Source organism: Canis lupus, chromosome 21 (assembly GCF_048164855.1).
Source record: "Canis lupus baileyi chromosome 21, mCanLup2.hap1, whole genome shotgun sequence".
NCBI classification, from domain to species: domain Eukaryota; kingdom Metazoa; phylum Chordata; class Mammalia; order Carnivora; family Canidae; genus Canis; species Canis lupus.
Genome location: NC_132858.1, coordinates 21761502 through 21783169, shown reverse-complemented (window position 1 = coordinate 21783169; position 21668 = coordinate 21761502). Strand labels below are relative to the sequence as shown.

General features: G+C 43.5%; 1 protein-coding gene across 4 annotated transcripts in view; it reads right to left on the bottom strand.

The window, feature by feature from the left end:
- Positions 1-21668, bottom strand: part of TCP11L1 (t-complex 11 like 1) — a 38744-nt gene that overhangs the window by 4771 nt on the left and 12305 nt on the right. For all 4 annotated transcript variants that reach the window (XM_072791062.1, XM_072791064.1, XM_072791065.1 and 1 more), the window contains exons 3-9: positions 19659-19791; positions 17973-18093; positions 16413-16633; positions 10247-10383; positions 8055-8251; positions 4703-4884; positions 2638-2810 (exon numbers count right to left, since the gene is read on the bottom strand). In XM_072791062.1, the coding sequence (XP_072647163.1) occupies positions 2638-2810; positions 4703-4884; positions 8055-8251; positions 10247-10383; positions 16413-16633; positions 17973-18093; positions 19659-19791 (1164 nt within the window). The remainder of the gene's footprint in view (positions 1-2637; positions 2811-4702; positions 4885-8054; positions 8252-10246; positions 10384-16412; positions 16634-17972; positions 18094-19658; positions 19792-21668) is intronic.

Below are 21668 nucleotides of genomic sequence, written 5' to 3'. Positions count from 1 at the left end.
TTTATTAGAAAAGCAATAGGGGCATTTATATAATCGGGTTCTTTCAAACTGCACCTGCCCTGTGGGACCCTCTCAGGTACAAATGACCTACGCCCTTCGGATCCCAAGATATACTGACAGAGCAACTGCTGACCCAATGGGTCCATCACCCGTTTCAAAGTTACTTTGATTTTCTGAGGTTCTCAGAGCTGGAAGCCTCACCTAGAACTAGAGATCCTCCTATCATTCCTACCCCAGGGCTGGTTTTTATCCCCAGGGCAGTAACCAGTGGTCACTAAGCACCCAACATGGTGGGACACGGAGCAGCTTTTAGCCATCCGTCTCTTTACCGCATTTTTCTGCATCTCTACCAAGGTCAGTCATGTTAATTTTGATGATCCTTATGTCAGCAACAGGCTCCCCCTGAATGACCCACAGATGACACTGTGACCAAGCCAGGGATGGGATGAAGTAATTTAATTTTTAAAAAGTCTTCGATCCCAGGATCCCTGGATGGCGCAGTGGTTTAGCGCCTGCCTTTGGCCCAGGGCACGATCCTGGAGACCCGGGATCGAGTCCCACATCGGGCTCCCGGTGCATGGAGCCTGCTTCTCCCTCTGCCTATGTCTCTGCCTCTCTCTCTCTCTCTGTGTGACTATCATAAATAAAAAAAAAAAAAAAAAAAAAAAAAGTCTTTGATCCCTATAACTTTTTCCATAAAATGTTACTTAAAAAGGATAAAAAAGGAAGTCATAGTATTAGAAGCAGGCTCACGTTACTGGTTCAGCCTCTACTCCAACCTGAAATCTGATAACCATGGATCATTCAGCTTTTCCCTGAAGCCTGCTAACTATTCATTATTTACATGTTGAACACCTACCTGGTTTCATAAAGAAGCTAAAGAATGACCTCAGAATTAATTACACTAAAGAGAAATATGAATTTTTTAAAAAATTAGATGAAAAACAATTTTTAATATTTTTTTTTTTGAGAGAGAAAGCACACTCACTTTGTGAGTGGGGAGAGAGGAGACACAGAATCTCAGGGAGACTCCCTGTTGAGATCAGAGCCTGATTCAGGGCTCGATCCCATGGCCCTGAGATCATGACCTGAGCAGAAACCAAAAGTCAGACGCTTAGCCAATTGAGCCATCCAGGTACCCCTAGATGAAAACATTTTTAAAAAGTTTAAGTAATCTCTATACCCAACGTGGGGCTCAAACTCACAACCGAGATCAAGAGTCACATGCTCTACCGACTGAGCCAGCCAGACACCACAAAATTAGATGATCACTGTATTCTCAATCAACCAATGAACAGAATTTTCCATAGTGCTACAGCTGTGACGATGAAGAGTAACAGCCAACACAGTAATCTTTTTAAGAACGGCTCCTCTCCAGTGAGTACCTGCGATGCGCTGCGGGCACTCTGATAAGCACTCTATAGATCTCCCGCCCTGTGGTCCTCCAGCAACCGTGCAGGGTTGTCCCTATTATTCCCCGTAGAGATGAGGAACCTCAAGCATCTGGTCACCTGCTCAAGCCATGCAGCAGGTGCTTGTGGAGAAAACCCCTGCTCCTCCTTCACTCTCACCCCACATCCCAAACACTCCAGCCCCAGATGTGGGGGAGGGCAGGGGCTCCCCACACCCAGTGATTCTCTGCTACACCGGTGGGGTGTCCTACAATTGTACCCCATTCTGTCACTGCCTGGAGGCAGTGTCACATCCCACACATCGGGCTCAGTCCCGCGAGGCTGACCCCCCGCAACCTTCAGATGCCAACTGCGAGTAGCAGGTCCCCAGGACACACACAGCTCCTGCTGATTTGGCTACAAAGTGGAGGTTCCCATGATCCTCTCCCTTGGATTTTGATTATTGGCTAGAACAGCTCACAGAACTCAGGGAAACACGTATGTTTACTAGCTTATTAGATAATAAAGAATTTGGATACAAATGAAAACCAGAACAAGATAGGGTGAGGTCTGGGAGAGTCGAGGGCAGGAGCTTTTGTGCAGTTGGGTACATCACCCTCCCATTACATGGATATGTTCCCCAAACCCTGTACTCCTGGGTTATTTATAGAGGCTTCATCATAGGCATTTCCAGCCCCTATCCCCTCTCTTGGAGCATAGAGGGCGTGCGACTGAAAACGCCGAGCTTCTAATCATGGCTTGGTCCTTCAGAGCCCACCCAGAGTCCTCTCATTAAAACAAAAGGCACTCCTATCACCCAGGAAATTCCAAAGGATCCTCTGTGTCAGGATCCAGGTCAAAGACCAATCTTAGAACAAAAGATACTTCTAGTGCTCTTATCACTTAGGAAATTACAAGAATTTTAGGAGCTCTGTGCTAGGAATGGGGGCGGGGGGGGGGGGGGGGGGGAGTGACCACTACATATATTTTCTATTACGTCACAGTGCTGAAGCAGGGTTGTGAACAAAGCCTGTGATTCCTAAGTCAAAGCTCCCAGAACAATGACAGCTTCCTGGTCACTTGTCCAAACCTCTGGGTTGCTCTCATTGCTGGGAATTATTACTCACTCTCCTCACTCATCAGCACTCACAACCTATCAAAATCTTCCAAATTTCTTCAGAGGGGCCAGTCTGCCAGCCCCTCCAAGGGCACATCCCTGCCGCCCATCTTCCCCCCCCAGTCATACCCATGATCCTGCGGATGGGGTCGTCGGGATTGGCCACAGCCTGGATCTGGCCCTTGAGCACGGCCTCCTTTTCCGCGGTGAAGGGAGTGAGCCCACACAGGGCAAGGCAGCTGCTCACCTCCAGGCAGACCTTCTCCCCGATGGTAGTCAGGGCATCCTTCAGATGGAAGGAGCTTGAGAAAGGAGAGGAGAAGGCAGGGAAGAAAGAGCCCATAAACAAAGTGCACGTCTCCCCCCACTCAAGCCAAATAAGAGACCAAGCCCTGAGAAGAGTCACCATCACCCATTCACAGACTGACATGTTCAAAGAGAAAATCTGGGGCTCTCTTCTCTGCCCCCGCCCTTTCAGGCTGTGCACACTGGACTCAGGGGACTCCTGTGCTCTCTGCTGGAAAGGACACCGGGAAGGGGAGGGCTCAGGCTCTCCCAGCACTAACAACCCCAAACCCAACCTCTGGCTAGCTCTGTGTGCTGCAAGAAGCCTGAACCCAAAATTTGGGAGCTGTGGGACAGGAGCGGGAGAGGAAGTTTTCATTGGAAACCCTTCTGTCCCTTTTTGATTTTTGAAACATGGGAATGTATGAACTAGTTTAAAAGAATAAATAAAATTGAAATCCCAAAGTTAAGAAAATTAGCATCTTGATTTCCCGGAGTCCTAGGGCTCTCCTAGGGTATCTATGGGGAGCCCTCCTGCTGGTGGGTTTTCTCTAAGGCCTTTGTCCTGGACCTGGACCCTTTGTATAGTAGAAGCAGTGAGAGCAAATGTCAGAGCCTTGAGACTCACTGCTGGTACCAACTCTGCCGACCCGAGTGCCAGCGTGGACCCAACAGTGCAGGCCTGGACTCGTAAGGAAGCGCCAGACAGGCCCCCTTATCAGTAGCTTTAGGCAGTGGACAACCAGGTCTGCTGGGGGTGGGGGGACCTTGGTGACAGCCCAGGGATGCCCCGTGCAAGGGCCTCAGATCAGCAGCCCCCTCCTGGCCTAACACCACATGTGCACACACCCCTCATCACACTGGACATGTGCATGTCTTGTGCGAACTTGGCAAGAAAATTCCTGTTTGGGGGACGCCTGGGTGGCTCAGTGGTTGAGCATCTGCTTTGGCTCAGGGCATGATCCTGAGGTCCTGGGATCGAGCCCTGCATCAGGCTCCCTGCAGGGACCCTGCTTCTCCCTCTGCCTGTGTCTCTGCCTCTCTGTGTCTCTCATGAATAAATAAATAAAATCTTAAAAAAAAAAAAAAAAAAAAAGAAAGAAAGAAAAGAATTGCCGTTTGGTGAGGATGAATGTGTCTGGGGACATTCTCGAGGAATCTTCTGATCCGGACCTTGTCAGATATGGTGTTTACTTGTAACCATTAAGAAAACATTCTACATGCTGTGAACCCATGAACCACCTGACCAGATGTCTCTGCAAGAGCAGACCAGCAAGCTGCCCCCGCACAGGTGTGGGTCCATGCTGCTGGATCAATCTGATCCACTTCTACACAACACAGAATGGTCACAAGGAATGTGCAGAGGGCAGGAAACTGTCCACAGCCCAGGGACTCAGGGGGGAAGGCCACCTGCTTCTTATAGGACCTTTCCCTAGGGCTGTGTGGCCCAACCTGTTAGCAGGTTGTGAGAACAATTCAGTGAGTAGCAACTGATATTTTTTTTTTTTTAAGTTCTAAGAATTTGTACTAAGCATAGAGTAAGTTTCACTTTGTGAAGTTTCTATTTCAGGCATGTGTGTCTTTGAAGTGTGTAGCAGGTCACAACGGAAAAGGAATTTCCTCCTGTGGGTCCTGGTCCTAAACATGTGAAAGCTACTCTCCTAGAGCCTTGCCAATCCTAGCATCGACTGTAACGCCATTCGTATGAACCTGAATAAATTCTGCTGGGACGAGAAAACCAGGGAGCAAGGGCATCTCTCAGTTCCTGGAGAGCAGCCCCGGGATCTCCCCACATCGGGAGACCTCATCCTAGTCTGTGTTCTGCTACTGCTGCCTCCCACCTCCCCCCATCCCTCCCAGCCCCATCCCCACTCTAACCCCCCCCCCCCCCCAGCTTGCGGCCACTTACGGCAGATGCATATCTGTTAGCAGAATCTTCACGATCATCTTGAGTTTCTCAGCAAAGTCAGCCTGGCTGGAAATTCCTGGGGCTGCCATGCTGAAAGAGACCAGCAACACGGCCCCCAGGATGGTCAGCTGCTCCAGTTGGAGCTGGAGTTCTTGGAAGCGAACCTGGTCCATCAACACGGTCTGTAATGGATACACAGAAATGGTCCTTGAGCTGGAGACACAGGCTGGCCAGCAGAGGGCAGTGAGGCCACAGCTCCCACACATGCCTCCACAGGTTCCCTCAGCATTTTCTAGTCATTTCAGAGCTTAAGGGAGTCTGCGTGAACCACCCTTCCACCTCAGAGCCCCTTTCTCCTTCCGACTTCCATAGAGCACAGTAAGGACAGGAGGCCCACCCTCACTGAAATCTCTGCTCATGCAAATTTCTTCAACCCTCTGAGCCCTCTATGAAGTGAGGACTCCTGCTTCACAGGGCTGTCTTTGGGATGGAAGACCAGGGATAGAAAGTGGGCTAGCAGAGCCAATACTCGATAACTAGGAGTTGTATCATTAGACAGGAAAGAGTAATGAGGTAGGAAGGGAGCCGAGAGACCAACTCATCCCAGTTGGTCCAGGGCTGTGCTGGCTTTAAAACTGGAACTCCCGAGTCCTGCGAACACTTCCCCCACCAAGGCCTGGGCAAAGCAGCCAGCCAGTCACCCCAGCCAGAGCACCTGGAGGGAAGGAGGGGAGAAGCTGCTTGAAGGGAGAGCCTAAGTTATTCACCTTGGTGTCCCCTCAGTATCTAGCACAAAGGAGGCCCTAAGAAGTGGTAAGTGAATAAAGAACATGAAAAAGAAATGGTAAGTAGGAAAAGGAGGAATGACAAATAACAAGCCAAAGCCTCCCGAAAGCAGGGAGTGAACTTCCACCACTGCATCCCCGGTGCTAGACACCTGTGGGTCCCACCAGGCCAAAGCACCCCCATGGGCGGCCGTTGGAGGGGTGGTGGGTGGGGTTAGGGAAAGAGCACTAGAAAAGCTGAGGAGTTATGCCTTCTGATCAGAGTTTTTACAGGTGAACCAAATAAATGTTAAGGACCAGTCTTGCTATAAGAAACTGACACACCAAAGCAAGACATTAACAATTCAGGGTCTTAGCCCAGAATTCTTCTCCAGGAATAAAAACTACCTTTGAAGATTCAGGATCCTCTATTGTTCAACAGAGATGCTGTGGCAGACTGAGCCTCTCCCTTGACTCCGCTCTGTTACCCAGCAGCATCCCAGCTTTGCTCAAGACTGGAGTTTAGGATACACAAGATTTCCAACGATCAATCCTGAGGGTAGATATCCATGTCCAAGGAAAACACCATCTCCCCCACAGCTGTATTTTAAGATACGTCAGTCTGCAAACTGCCCTCCAGGAGAGAACATGCCACTCTTCAGAAAGGAATCCTCCCTCCCCCACCAACCCTCAACACAACACCCTCTTTAAAGCTTCCTTTGGCACAAAACAGGGAATTCAGGGGCAAGAGGAAAGCCTTAGGCTTATAGTGTCTTGAAAGGAAAAATCAGGAACTTAGATGAGAAAGATTCAGAGAAGTAGCAGGTTCTGAGGCTAGAGATAAAAAGCCTGAGTGCCCTCAAAACTGAGGTGATGGTTTACACACCAAGCCAGCACGCTGCAGACAAGATGACCGCAATCCCTTGTTAGTCATCTTCTTAACGGGCCACTGAGTCAGAGGTACTTATTGTGAAGAAGTTTTACTTTTTTTTTTTAATGCTCTATGCGGAATGGGAAACTATTATTTAGATAAAACTGAAAAGCAACATCACTGTCATGGTTTTAATCGAGTTGTGTAAAACAGTCCAGCAGCTCAGCAGCACAAACCGGAAGCCCCACACGCTGCTGGGGGATGGGAATGGGATGGGGCCACTGGGGGAGACTGCCTGGCAGCCCTTCCAGGTGTTACACTTAGAGCCACCACGTGACCCCGTAATTCTCATCCTTGGTATTTACCCAGGAGAACTGAAGACATGTGCCCCCACAAACACCTGCACACATATGCTCAGAGCAGCACAATTCACAACAGCCACAACGTGGAAACAACCAAAATGTCCATCAACTGAAGAATGAATCAACAAGATGTGGTACAGCCATACTCTGGAATATTGGTCAGCCTTAAAAAGAAAACGCTGACACACAACATGGATGAGCCTTGAAGACAATCTGCTGAGTGATGTAACCCAGACACAAAAGGACAAATGCTGTAGGATTCCAGCCTCTGAGGCACCCAGAGCAGTCAGATCCAGAGACACAAAGTAGAATGCTGGTTGCCAGGGGCTGTAGGGAAGGAGGAATGAGGTGTGTTTAAAGGCATTAAGTATTTAAAGATTTTGAATTTGTGAAGATGGAAAAGTTCTGGAGAAGGATAGTGGTGATGGTGGCACAATCATGAGAACATCCTTAATGCCACTGAACTGTACATTTAAAGATGGTAAATTTGGGGGTACCCGGCTGGCTCAGCTGGTGCAACATGTGACTCTTGATCTCGGGGTTGTGAGTATGAGCCCCTGGCTGGGTGTAGAGCCTACTTTTAAAAAATTAAAAAAAAGAAAAAAGGATGGTAAATTTTGTATTATGTTTTTCTTTTCTTTTTCTTTTTTTAAGATTTTATTTATTTATGATAGTCACACAGAGAGAGAGAGAGAGAGAGAGGCAGAGACATAGGCAGAGGGAGAAGCAGGCTCCATGCACCGGGAGCCTGACGTGGGATTCGATCCCAGGTCTCCAGGATCGCGCCCTGGGCCAAAGGCAGGCGCTAAACCGCTGCGTCACCCAGGGATCCCCATATTATGTTTTTCACAGTAAAAAAGACTCTGCCTGTGTCTCTGCCTCCCTCTCTCTCTCTGTGTCTCTCATGAATAAATAAAATCTTTTAATAAAAAAATAAAAATGAAAATAAATGAAGTATTGATACATGCTACAATATGGATGAACATGATGCTTAGTCAAAGAAGCCAGACACAAAAGGTCAATATGGTAGGCTCCCATTTATAGGAAACGTCCAGAGTAGGCAAATCCACGGAGACAGGAAGCAGATTAGTGGTTGCCAAGGGGGAAGAGAGGGAGGAAAGGGTAGTGACTGCTAATGGGCACAGGGTTTCTTTTTGGTGTGATGAAAATGTTTTGAAATTAAATTGTGGTAATGGCTCTGTAACTGTAAATAGACTAAAAACCCACTGAATTGTTCAATTTAAAAGGGGAGATTTTCTGGTAAGAGAGCTGTATAGTAACAAAAGTATTATTATTTTTTTAAAGTTCTGCAGCACAAAAAGAAATGAGTGGTTAGACTGCTCTGGAGCACCTACTTCGGGGAAAGGTTTCTGCAGGTGGTCCCATTTCAGAAGCTTCAGGTAGGCATAATTCTGGACAGCCACAGGATTTGGCATGGGACTATCCTCAGAGCCAGTGGCCCCTCCCCCAGCTGGCAGAGCATTTTTATACTTCTGATTCATAAGGTCATCTGCGGCTTCTTCCAGCCATTGGGTGACAAAGTCCAGGGAATCTGTGAAAAACAAGGCTGTGAACATTACTATGACACTCAGGAGGGAGGCTTCTCGGAATGACTTTAAGGAAGATCATCCTGAAGGTGTGCTATATATAAATATATATATAGCATATGGACTTTGGAATCAAATAAAACTCAGTTTAAATCACAGTATTGCCAATTACTAGCTAAGGATTATCAGATTCCTAACAAAGAGATGTACAATACCACCTCATTGGCAGTTCTGGGGATTAAACAAGATAGTGAATACAAAGCACGTAGCCAGGCCTTGCTCCCTCCTGATGGTTCAACAGACCACCCTCTTCACTCCCACCCGGACCACCGCAGGAGACCAGGCTGGGAGCTCTGAGGACTCTAGCTCAGTGAGATGCAGAAATTCTTGCCCAGAGACAGATGGGATGAGACACTGGTGACAGTTTCCCAGTGTAAAATATCCTCCACACTGAAAAGGAGGCCCTTCCCTTGTCTGGATCTTAGCCTCCCAGCAAGCCGGTTTGCTTTCAGCCTCATAGGGGGTGAGCTCTGGCACCCATACGACGTGTCTTCGGAGGCATCTGGAGCACTGTCAACAGGAGCTCAAGTGTCTTTCATCTGCCCTCATGCGCTCCCTCCTTTTCTAAGCTGAGAAACACACCATGGATTCTGAGGAGCATAAGAGAAAGATGAGGTTTTTTAATCCACATTATGGGAGCAGGTCTCAGAACTGGTCCCTCTGACAGGTCCCAGAACGTGCTGCAGCTCTGCTGGCGAAGGCCACCTTCCAACCAAGTGGGCGGCCAATGGCATGGTAGGTGTCCACTTTTCACCGCTGCAGGACGCACCTCCGCCAGCACACTGGTGGCACGGACGTCCTGCTGGGCAGCCATACCGGCCCTTTAGCCTTCTGTAGGCAGCACACTCCATAGTCCACCTGCTTTTACATATGAGGAGGAAGTCTGAGAGCAACTGGCTTGGGGAGTGCAGCAGTGGCTCCTCTGCTGCACCCGGGCTGTTGGCACTTGACTCTCCCATTGAGGCTCTTCCGTCGCAAGCCTGAAGGCCTCCTCAAAGGCAGGACAACACCAGTTGAGAAAGTGAACGCAGTGGTCAATCAGTTCTGGTCAAAAATTTCTCAAGATCAATTTCCACATCTGTAAAATGGGGTTAAAATGATAGGGTCTCCCTCGTAGGCTTCTGGTGTGAGGTTACAAATGATAATGCACATGCAGCCCTGGCACATGCCTCGTGTGCAGCATCAGCCCATCTTCTCCTGGTACTGTTTCTTCTACTCCGCTCTTTCCTGACCCCTCCTGGACCACCTTGGCTTTCTCTGTCTGCGGCTGCATGAACACCTGCTCTGGGTGCAGCATTAATAGCTATTCTGGTCAGGCAACAGGATCTAAAAAGAGATTGCCATTTTCATTTTGGAGTTGCCAAAGTTAGAGTCTAAGTGGAACTCGTAATAAATTGGATCCAGAGACTCTAATTTACCCAGAACATCAACTGTCAATGCAGAACCCCCCTAAAAACACCCTAGAAATGCAACCCAGGTTTGGATTCTATGATCCTGTTTTCCTGAAGCTGTCTGAGAGGCTTACGAAAATGAGACTTCTGGGTATAAAACCACAAGGATTTTCTGCAATATAAAATGGAGGCAAAGTAAAATTCCTCATTTACCTCAGAGAGAGGGGCAAGTGAATTAAACAGTCACAAGAAGTTTGTCATGTTTTAAAAAATCAAGGCCAAGCATACGATTTACCCCAAACTGGGGTTTTCATCAAAAACCCATTTAATTTAAGACCTCTTTGTTCTTTTAAATTTCTATTCTTATATTCTACTTGTTTCTCTTGCTTGTCCATTGTCAAGTCCAAAGTCTTGTGCTTTTTGGTCTTGAAATTAGAACGCTCTCAAACAGAATTTTAGCTTTGTTTTGAAAACGGTATAGTTGTGCAACAAACTACAGCCCTGAAATGGAAAAACAGAGTGCAGGACACCATAAAGCATTAGACGTACTTGGCTGCTTCTCCAAAAGCTGCTGAAACTTCTTCCTTTCATATTCAACTGATTGCTGCATGAGATGCGGCCTAATGCTAGTGACAGCAAAGTTCGCCATGTCCACTTTCATTAGGTCCAACACAGAAAAAATTGCCCTGCGAGAAAGGGGAGAAAAGCATTTAGAACTGGGCACTTGTAAAGGAAGTGCTGTTTTGAGGAATGAGGGGAACAGATTTAGAAAGGCTTTCCATCTCAGAGAGGGCAGCAAATTGGAAAATTCTAAGAGTGTAGATTAAGAAAAACAAATTTAGAGGGGGTACCTGGCTGGATCAGCATGCAACTCTTGACCCCGGGGTCATTGATTATGAGCCCCACACTGGGCATAAAGATTACCTAACAAAAAATAAATACCAAATAACTTTTTTTTAAAAAAAGAAAAATTTAGAAAACACAAAAATTTAAATAATGGATTAAAAAGACTGCAAATTTTTAAGCTGCCTTCTGTCCCCACTCCTCCACACCATACCTCCAAGAAAACACAGCTCCCTCACTGCCTGTCTAGGCTAGAACTCATTCCTCGGCACTGGGTCAGCGCTCCTGGAAGCCACAAAAGAAGGACAACCAGGACCCCGGGTCAAGGACAGAGAGCTGGCCACCCAGTCTCTACTCTCATACAGGTTAATTCACTCTCCTAGGAAAGAAAGAATATGAACTCTCTTTTCTCATCTCCTCCTCTCCCAGGCTCTGTTTCAGGGCATGTTTTCTGTTCTAGTTTTGTGGCAGTTAACTACAAGTCCACACTCTGAATGTACCCAATGGGCAGACCTGACTCGATACTAAGGATCCCTTCAGTCCTGCCCATCATGTACCATAACCACTCTCTCCAGGGGCTGGGAGCTGCTAAGTGACCTACTTGCAGGAGGTGATTGAGAACCCAAGGTACAGGCTTGGGTGTGGCCCCACATGGAAGGAAGAACAGGGTCAAATGTCCTCTGAGTCTCCTGACACCCTCTGGGACTGACCAAACACCGTATGATGCAATGACCATACGTGTGAGTGAGTTTATTACGGAAAAGATACACAGTCTGAGGAACAATTCATGGCCTCTCCCCTGCCATCCTGTCCATGTCCCCAATACATGGGACAGCCCACTTCTCCAGGGGACATTCTGCGTCTTCTCTCTGAACGTTCCTTAGCAGTTCCCCAAATCCACCTACTGCAGACCAGAGACTGTTGGACACTGCCAACTGGCAGCCGCGGACTGGAGTAGCCCACAAACACATTTGTGCTCACAAAGTGTTTTTAAAAACCTCCATTTTCAGCTTTTCCTGAAAAATCAAAAGATCTGACAACAGGGGCCCACATTCCATCATGGCCACAATCAGCTGCCTCCCTTTCAACAGTGGGTGGACTCCCACTTTGCCAGGCTCCCAATCCTTTCTCTTCCTAGTAGGAATTTGATTTAGGTTGAGTTTGTGGCAAGCTATCTCCCTAGGGGACTCACTTCCTAGGAACTCCTCACGTGTCCTTATTAGAAGCTCTTACTATTTCTCACATCCAGCACCATGCCTAGCACATAACAGATGCTCGATAAGAGTCTGTTGAATAAATAAATCAATATTTAGGAGTTGTTTGCTTTTTGTTCTTTTTTTTTTTTTTTAAGATTTTATTTTTAAGTAATCTCCATACCCAACAGGGGGCTTGAACTCATGACTCTGAGATTAAGAGTCACACACTCTATGGACTGAGCCAGCCAGGTGCCCCTTTTTGGGAGATCTTTTCAAAGCTTTCTAAACCCTGAGGTAACTTCACAATGCAGAGTATTTTTGATGTACCAAATCCTTATATAATATCAAGAAAGCTGAACCTGAAAGGAACTTTTGGGAAAGCAATTTGGCAACATGCAATGAGAGTCTTAAAACTGTTCCTATCCTCTGACACAGTAATACTATTTAAGAACTTATAGTTAGGAAACAACCTAAAATATAGAAAAAAGTTGGGGATCCCTGGGTGGCTCAGCGCTTTTGCGCCTGCCTTTGGCCCAGGGCGTGATCCTGGAGTCCCGGGATCGAGTCCCACGTCAGGCTCCCAGCATGGAGCCTGTTTCTGCCTTTCTCTCTATCATAAATAAATAAAAATAAATCTTTCAAAAAAAAAAAAAAAGAAAAAAGAAAAAAGTTTTGTGCACAAAGATGTTCATGGCAGGATTAAATGGTAAATAATTATAAGTCCTCCAACTGTCCATGTTAATAGAGTAATAGTCAACTATATTTATGCAAATGAGTATTTTGCAGCCACTGCAAATGCTTATGGGGAGTTTTAAAAAATAAGTTGGGGGCAGCCCCGGTGGCTCAGCGGTTTAGCGCCACCTGCAGCCCAGGGCGTGATCCTGGAGACCCTGGATTGAGTCCCACGTCAGGCTCCCTGCATGGAGCCTGCTTCTCTCTCTGCCTGTGTCTCCGCCTCTCTCTGTCTCTATGAATAAATAAATAAAATCTTTAAAAATAAGTAAGTAAATAAATAAATTAATTAATTAATTAAAAGTTGGTTATAAAAAGGATCCTGTGGTGCTGGAACTGTCCACTATCTTGAATGCAGTGGTGAATACACAAACTTAAACAAGGGATGAAGTTATATAAAAATTAATATACATGCACACAAATGCATACAAGTGAAACTGGAAATCTAAGTGAGATCACTGGATTGTATCAAGGTCAATATTCTAGTTGTGATACACTATAGTTTTGCAAAATGTTAGTTTTAGGAGATACTGGATAAAGTGTACTGTATTATTTCTCAAAACTTCACATGAATGTAAAATTATCTCAATGACACTTTCAATTAGAAAAAAAGTGAAATGATTAGGGTATAATGTTCATAGAAAAAGGCCTATCATGCCCACCAGGAGGTCTTCTTAGATTCAATTGAACATTTGGGCTCACGAGACTACCATAAGCCACAGTCTGGCATCATCTATTCACACAGATGGCCAACAAGGCAGCATCAAGCATTCCTCTTCAGCATGTTACAGTATCAGCCAAGAGCAGACAGATATGTGGGAGCCACCTGGCTTACAAGCCTCATATGCTAATAGGTTTTGTAATAATTCTATGGCATGGCTTCTAGTATCTCCACTAGGGCCATGACCGGTTATAAAAGCTACTACCCTAAAGGATATCCAAGTATGGTGTCCCATCCAGTACTTATAGTTCATTATCATTTCTTTTAGACCAGATGCAATTTATCAATCAGAGATCACTTTCCCAATAAGCAATGTTGTATGGTAGCATTTTGATACATAACACCTTTATCTGTTTATAGAAAAACAGAGCTAAGCAGTTATCCAAAAGTCAAATTCTCAGACAGTGTTGTGTCAATCCTTCCTCAATAATACTAACATAAAAATTATACAAATTTGGGGCACCTGGCTGGCTCAGTCTGTAAAGCACACAACTCTTTTAAGATTTTATTTATTTGAGTGGGTGGGGGATGGGGTAACTGGGTAACAGGCATTAAGGAGGGCACTTGAGGGATGAACACTAGGTGTTACACCATATGTTGGCAAACTGAATTTAAATTAAAAAAAAAAAAAAAAAAGATGGGAGGGCAGCCCAGGTGGCTCAGCGGTTTAGTGCCACCTTCAGCCCAGGGCGTGATCCTGGAGACCCGGGATTGAGTCCCATGTCGGGCTCCCTGCATGGAGCCTGCTTCTCCCTCTGCCTGTATCTCTGCCTCTCTCTCCCTCTCTCTGTGTATCTCATGAATAAATAAATAAAATCTTTAAAAAAAAAAAAAGAATCACACACTCTAGTAACTGAATCAGTCAGGTGCCTCTGTTTTTTGATTACATAGAAGAATGTCACATTCTTGAGAGATACCTGCTCATTTAAGGCTAAAATGTCACAATGTCTGGAGGCATTAGTTGCTTGGCATCTGGGTGGCATAGTTGGTTGGGCATTTGATTCTTAATTTTAGCTTAGGTCACGATCTCAGGGTCATGAGATTGAGCCCTGTGTTGGGCTCTGCGCTAAGTGTGGAGCCTGCTTGAGATTCTGTCTCGCTCCCCCTCCTATCCCTCCTCCACCATGCTCTCTCTTTCTCTCTCAAATAAATAAAGCCTTAAAACAATGAATATATGAGTGTAAAGGATATATATCTGTGTAAAGGATATATGAGTATTAACTGCACTGTTTTTACAACTTTTCTGTAAGTTTGGTATTTTTCTAAATAAATTGCTGAGGGGGGCCTTTCTGCCCCTGGATGCCACCGAGTAAGCTTCGTTAAAATCTCCCCTCCCATTGCCATCATGTCTAAGTCAAAGTCTCCCAAAGAGCCTGAGCAGTTGTGGAAGCTCTTCATCGGAGGTTTGAGCTTTGAAACAACTGATGAAAGACTGAGGAGCCATTCTGAGCAATGGGGGATGCTTAGGGACTGTGTGGTAATGAGAGATCCAAACACCAAGCGCTCCAGAGGCTTTGGGTTTGTCATGAGTGCCACCGTGAAGGAGGTGGAAACAGCCATGAATACAAGGCCACACAAGGTGGATGGAAGAGTGTGGAACCAAAGAGGGCTGTCTCAAGAGAAGATTCTCAAAGACCTGGTGCTCACTTAACTGTGAAAAAGATTTTTGTTGGTGGCATTAAAGAAGACACTGAAGAACATCATCTAAGAGATTATTTTGAACAGTATGGGAAAACTGAAGTGATTGAGATCATGACTGACCAAGGCAGTGGCAAAAAGAGAGGTTTTGCTTTTGTGACATTTGATGACCATGACTCAGTAGACAAGATTGTCATTCAAAAATACCATACTGTGAATGGCCACAACTGTGAAGTAAGCAAAGCCCTATCAGGGGGATCCCTGGGTGGCTCAGCGGTTTGGCTCCTGCCTTTGGTCCAGGGCGTGAACCTGGAGACTGTGGGATCGAGTCTCACGTTGGGCTCCTTGCATGGAGCCTGCTTCTCCCTCTGCCTGTGTCTCTGCCTCTCTCTCTCTCTGTGTCTTTCATGAATAAATAAAATCTTTAAAAAAAAAAAAAAAAAAGGAAAGGAAAGCTCTATCAAAGCAAGAGATGGCTAGTGCATCATCCAGCCAAAGAGGCCGAAGTGGTTCTGGAAACTTTGGTAGTGGTCGTGGAGGTGGTTTTAGTGGGAATGACAACTTTGGTCGCGGAGGGACCTTCAGTGGTTGAGGTGGTTTCGGTGGCAGTCGAGGTGGTGGTGGATACGGTGGCAGTGGGGATGGCTATAACGGATTTGGTAATGATGGAAGCAACTTTGGAGGTGGTGGAAGCTATAACGATTTTGGCAATTACAACAATCAATCCTCAAATTTTGGACCCATGAAAGGAGGAAATTTTGGAGGCAGAAGCTCTGGCCCCTATGGTGGTGGAGGCCAATACTTTGCCAAGCCACGAAACCAAGGTGGCTATGGTGGTTCCAGCAGCAGCAGCAGCTATGGCACTGGCAGAAGGTTTTAATTACTGCCAAGAAACAAAGCTTAGCAGGAGAGGAGAGCCAGAGAAGTGACAGGGAAGCTACAGGTTACAACAGAGTTGTGAACTCAGCCAAGCACAGTGGTGGCAGGGCCTAGCTGCTACAAAGAAGACATGTTTTAGACAATACTCATGTGTATGGGCAAAAAACTCGGGGACAGTATTTGTGACTAACTGTATAACAGGTTATTTTAGTTTCTGCTCTGTGGAAAGTGTAAAGCATTCCAACAAGGGTTTTAATGTAGGGTTTTTTTTTTTTTTTTTGCACCCATGCTGTTGATTGCTAAATGTAATAGTCTGATTGTGATGCTGAATAAATGTGTCTTAAAAAAAAAAAGTTGAGGGGGGGAAAACATAACAAAATCAACATGATTAACAGTGATTTTGCCTTTAGATGGTAAACTTATGGGTGATTTTTTTCCTTCTTTTGACTTTTCTATATTTTATAAAGTGTTTGCTTTTTTAATTTTTAATTCATGAATATCTATACTTGAAGAAGTCTAAATTTGAAAACAGGCTCTGATTGAGCCCTGCATACGTGCTCAGTGGGGAGTCTGCTTGAGATTCTCTCTCTCTCTCTCTCCCTCTGCCCCTCCTCACACTAAGATGAATAAGTAAATTTAAAAAAAAAAAAAGAAAAGAGGCTCTGTATTTTAAGCACACTAAAGGCAATTAACACAATTCCCATACCTGAAAAGGGGCACAATTTCCTTAATGTCCTTTAGTTTCTTGACTTCCTCATCTCGAGCAGGTGCACACAGGGTCCCCATCATGCCAATAATGAATTCTGCCAGCTTTGAAATGTCTAAGGCCCCATTCTCTGCTTCTTGCTTTATCAGATCCAGATCCAAGACCTCTGTTATCTGGTTTCTCAGTCTAGTGTGACCAGGCAGCAAGAAAGATAAGAGTGTCTACAAGAGAGCATAATCAAGTTTAATCAAAGTTTCTTAGACATCACTTTTGAATATATGCAAAGGAATTTACAATTACCCAAATAAGGGCTTATCAATTGTTACTGTAACACAATTGTTACTGTGATACATATTTTAACTTCTAACTTAACAAATCTACAGAAAATATGTTTACGAATCATTTCTTTATTTTTAAAGTAGGCTCTACACCCAACATGGGGCTCGAACTCACAATTCTGAGATGAAGAATCACATGCTCTACTGACTGAGCCATGGACACATTTCTTCTTTGATACTACTGCTAAAGATATTTGCAAAAAGAATCTTAACTTCCATTTAATGCCTTCTCTATCCCACAGACCGAAATCACTTTTTGGCCATTTTTTTTTTTTTTTTTTTTAAGAAGGATCTTTTGAATTTTTTTTTTTTTATTTTTTATTTATTTATGATAGTCACACACAGAGAGAGAGAGAAGCAGAGACATAGGCAGAGGGAGAAGCAGGCTCCATGTACCGGGAGCCCGACGTGGGATTTGATCCCCGGTCTCCAGGATCACGCCCCGGGCCAAAGGCAGGCGCTAAACCGCTGCGCCACCCAGGGATCCCACTTTTTGGCCATTATATACTGAATATATCCACACCTATTAAAATTTTAAAAAATCACCAATACTGTAAAGTAATTTTTTTTCTTTAAATAATTCTGTCTTAAAAAATATAAGCCTCCAGCAGTGCCTGGATGGCATCCGACTCTTGGTTTTGGCTGGTCATGAATTCAGGGTCATGAGACTAAGCCCCATGTTCGGCTCCATGCTCAGTACAGAGTCTACTTGAGATTCTCCTCCCCCTCTCCTTCTGACCCTGCCCCTGTGCATGTGTGTGCACACTCTCTCTCAAAATAAATAATTTTTTTAAAGATAAATTTTATTAGAGAGAGAGAAAGAGAGCATGCACATAAAAGCAAACATGAACAGGGAGAGGGGTAGAGGGAAAAGCAGACTCTACACTGAGCATGGAGCCAGACGTGGGGCTTGATCCCAGAACTGACTGAGTCACCAACGCACCTCTAAATAAATCTATATAAATACACACACACACACACACACACACACACACATACGTACATACATACCTTCATTTACAAAGTAAAGCCTTCAGGTTATCATAGCTTATTTCAAATTTTAATAAGGGCATAGAGGCAAAAATAGTTATTAATCCACATTTTAGGAAGAACTTTAACTTCTCAATCCTTCTATTTCTTTCAAGTCTTTGGCACAATAACACAGAGAGTTTGAATACTCATAACACACTAGAAAAGCACCACAATTTGCTCTTTGCCTCACCTCTTTGATTTCTCCAACAAGTTTGATGGCATGGTCATATGTTGGAGGGTCTTCACTTAGCTGGACACTCAAGCAATCCCAAAAAGCTTTATGTACAATCTCCTTTACTCTCTTCTCCAAGCTGGAAACAAATGAAAAAAGAAAAAACAAAATATTTAAGCCTCAAATCACCTTTAAAAGCACAAATTCTATGGGTTTAGGTTGAGAAAATTTTAAAATAATTTGGATGAACATCAGAAAGATGTCCCAAATATACTTGTCAATCACATATCTTATTTGTAGTTTAGTGCTTTATTTCAATAAATACCTCACAAGTGAGGTATTTAAAATAAAAAGCAATTTATTTCAAAAAATACCAAATTAATTTTCAACTAATTTGACATAAGACATTGGGCCAATTAATAGTATATAACAGTACCATATGATAATAAGCATATCGAATAGTTCAGAACTATTTTCTTAATTTTCCCTGATACCAGCAAGTTTAACATTTTTTTGATTAGGTAGTTTAAGATAACAATTCAGCACATATAAAGACCGAAGGACTTGAAATAAAAGAAAATATAGAAATACAGAAAATATCCTATTCCTATGTGATACATGAGGGAATTGCTCAATTAGGTACCAAATTGTAATAGCTAATATATGGCATCTCATTAAAACCAATCTTTAGGGGTGCTTGGCTGGCTCAGGTGGTAGAGCATGATCTCAAGGTTAAGAGTTTGAGCCCCATGTTGGATATAGTGATTACTTAAAAATAAAATCTTAAAAAAAAAAAAAGCCCACAGTCTTTATATTGTGAAAGCAAAACAAGTAATTCTTCATTATTAAGGTGAAAAAGTACTATCTTTACAGAACATAAAAATTGTCTGTAGGGCAGCCTGGGTGGCTCAGCGGTTTAGCGCCACCTTCAGTCCAGGGCGTGATCTTGGAGACCCAGGATAGAGTCCCACATTGGGTTCCCTGCAGGGAGCCTCCTTCTCCCTCTGCCTGTGTCTCTGCTTCTCTCTCTCTCTCTCTCTGTCTCTCATGAATAAATAAAATCTTTAAAAAAATATTTGTAAAGTCATAGAAGATTCATGTTGGCAACACATAGCTTGGCAACCTAGCAGCCATTCCTCCTCCTTGGCTAACAGACTCCCAATATTTATATGGGACTTTTACAATTAAAACAGGCAATGATTTTTCTTTCTTATGACAATACATTTTAAAAGATACACCTTACAATCAAGAGTTTTAAATTCAATATGATATGTGCTAAGTGCTATGAACCTAGAGAATAATGCATAGTCCTTGTCTTTGTAGAGCTTACAATCTGGTGAAGAACACTAGTAAACCAACACTTATAGTACGATATGATAGTTACAAGCAATGAATGAAACAATACAATGAAAACACAAGATAGGACAGCTAAGTCTTAAGCAGTAGGGAGAAGCTGACATGAAAGCTGTCCACAGATTTCCTAGACCTTTTACTTATGATCAGTGGTCCTGAGATCCATTTCCAAACACTAGTAATTCCAAGTACAGATGTATTGTTGGGTGGGGTTTTTTTGGTTGTTTTGTTTTAGCAACATACAAAAGGAAAAAATACACCTAAATATACTGACACCAAGTGAAGAAGACCTTTCCAGAACTGGAAAATGGTAGAGTTCCACTAAACAAGGTAACTCAGTAACCGCCTTACCTGTCTTCTGGTAATTCAACCGGTTTAATCCGAAAGTCTCCATTTACTACAATTTCATGGGCTAAAGCCATGTTAGTGACTCCTTTCGCTGTCTCTAGAAGTTCTTCTACTGTCACAAATCGAGGAGGACTAGCTGTAACAAAACCCAGTGTAAGAGATTGCTTCTCTAGATTAAAATTTCTATTAAAGTAAGGAGTAGGCAGTGGTTCTAGTACCAGCTAATAATTTTGGTTATGCCTCTATTTATGAAAATACTCTGGCCATTTCAAACAACAGAATTTCACCTATTTCATTATTTTTTTTTAACCTAGAATCCTAAAAACGGAGACCACTTCCAACATTCAAATTATCTGTTTTTTAAATTAAGACTGGTCAGTGGAAAATGATTAAAGGAAACAGAGACTTAAGCAAACTTTTTAAGGCACAGACTATTACATTTTCCAATATGTGGAGGGTTGTTTTCCAATCTCTTTCCTACATTTCTATCTTAAATTTAGGAAAGGAAAGCCAGATTTAGGACTTCCTCAATTGCTCCCATCAGCAGTTTACATTTTGCACCACCACTAATACCATGCCAGGAACGAATCTCCCCAAATTAAAATTCTGTCAAGTAATTTAGGGTGCCAGGTACTATTCAAAAAAATGCTAAAGCCACTCACTACCCTGTATAGGATGCTAAGAATGTTTTGAAACAATAATTTGAGAGGCACTGACCTGGAGGATAACTGTATTACTTTTAAGTGAGGATGATAAGATCTAGGCTTAAAATGAGATAAATAATGTCACTGGCTTGTATGGGGTTTAATAGTTTTAAAGATCAAAAATGGGATCCGTGGGTGGTTCAGCGGTTTAGCACCTGCCTTCAGCCCAGAGCGTGATCCTGGAGTCCGGGGATCGAGTCCCACATAGGGCTCCCTTGCTTCTCCCTCTGCCTGTGTCTCTGCCTCTTTCTCTCTCTCTCTCAGGAATAAATAAAATACATTTTTAAAAAAAATCTTTATTCAGGAACGTAAGGAGAAGCTGGGAATACTTGACAAAAATTCTTCCCAGTGTTTCTACAGACTATTAGTAAAAACACTATATAAATAAATAAATAAATAAAATTTGCTTCATGGATATTGGTAAATTAAAATGAATATCCAAAAGTCAAAGCCCAGATAAGAATTCTCATTAAGATGTCAATTTCTGCCAAGTGATCTGTTGATAAAATGTAATCCCAGTAAAAATCCCAGCAAGATTTTTGTTGAAAATGCCAAAATCATCCTAAAATTTACATGGAAATGCACAGGACTTAGGGAAATGAAAACTATTATGATAAAGAATAAAGTTAGAGGACTTACACTAATTTTAAGAGTTACTATAAAGCTACAACAATCAAAACAGTGTTTCTGGCATGAAGATAGATCTATATAGAGATCAAGTGAACAGAACAGAGGACCCAGAAATAGACTGATACACATACATACATATACATGTGGTCAATGAGGCAAGATTAGTTTAACTAAACAATGCTTGAACAATTGGCTATCTGTACATAAAAGAATGACCCACAATCCTTCCCTCACATGTTAAGTGCAAAGGAACTCAAAATAGACCACAGGTCTAAATATAAGAACTAAAACTAGAAAACTCCTAGGAGAGAAAGATGAAATCCTTATCTTGAGTTAGGCAAAATTTCTTAGAGTAAGACACAAAAAATTCAACATATAAGAGAAAAAAATTGATACCTTGTGCTTTACCAAAATTCCTATCATGAAAATGAAAAAGCATGACAGATAGGAGAAAAGATATGTAAGACACACATGATAAAGGACTTGTATCCAGAATACAGAAAGAACTCTTATAACGCAAAAATAGACGACCACCAGTAAAATATGGGCAAAAGATCTGAACAGACATTTCTCCAAAGTAAATATACAAGTGGCCAATAGGCCATGAACAGCTACTGAATATCATTAATCATCAGTGTGAGATAATAGAAAAAAATATATATCGGTCTCTGCCCCTGGT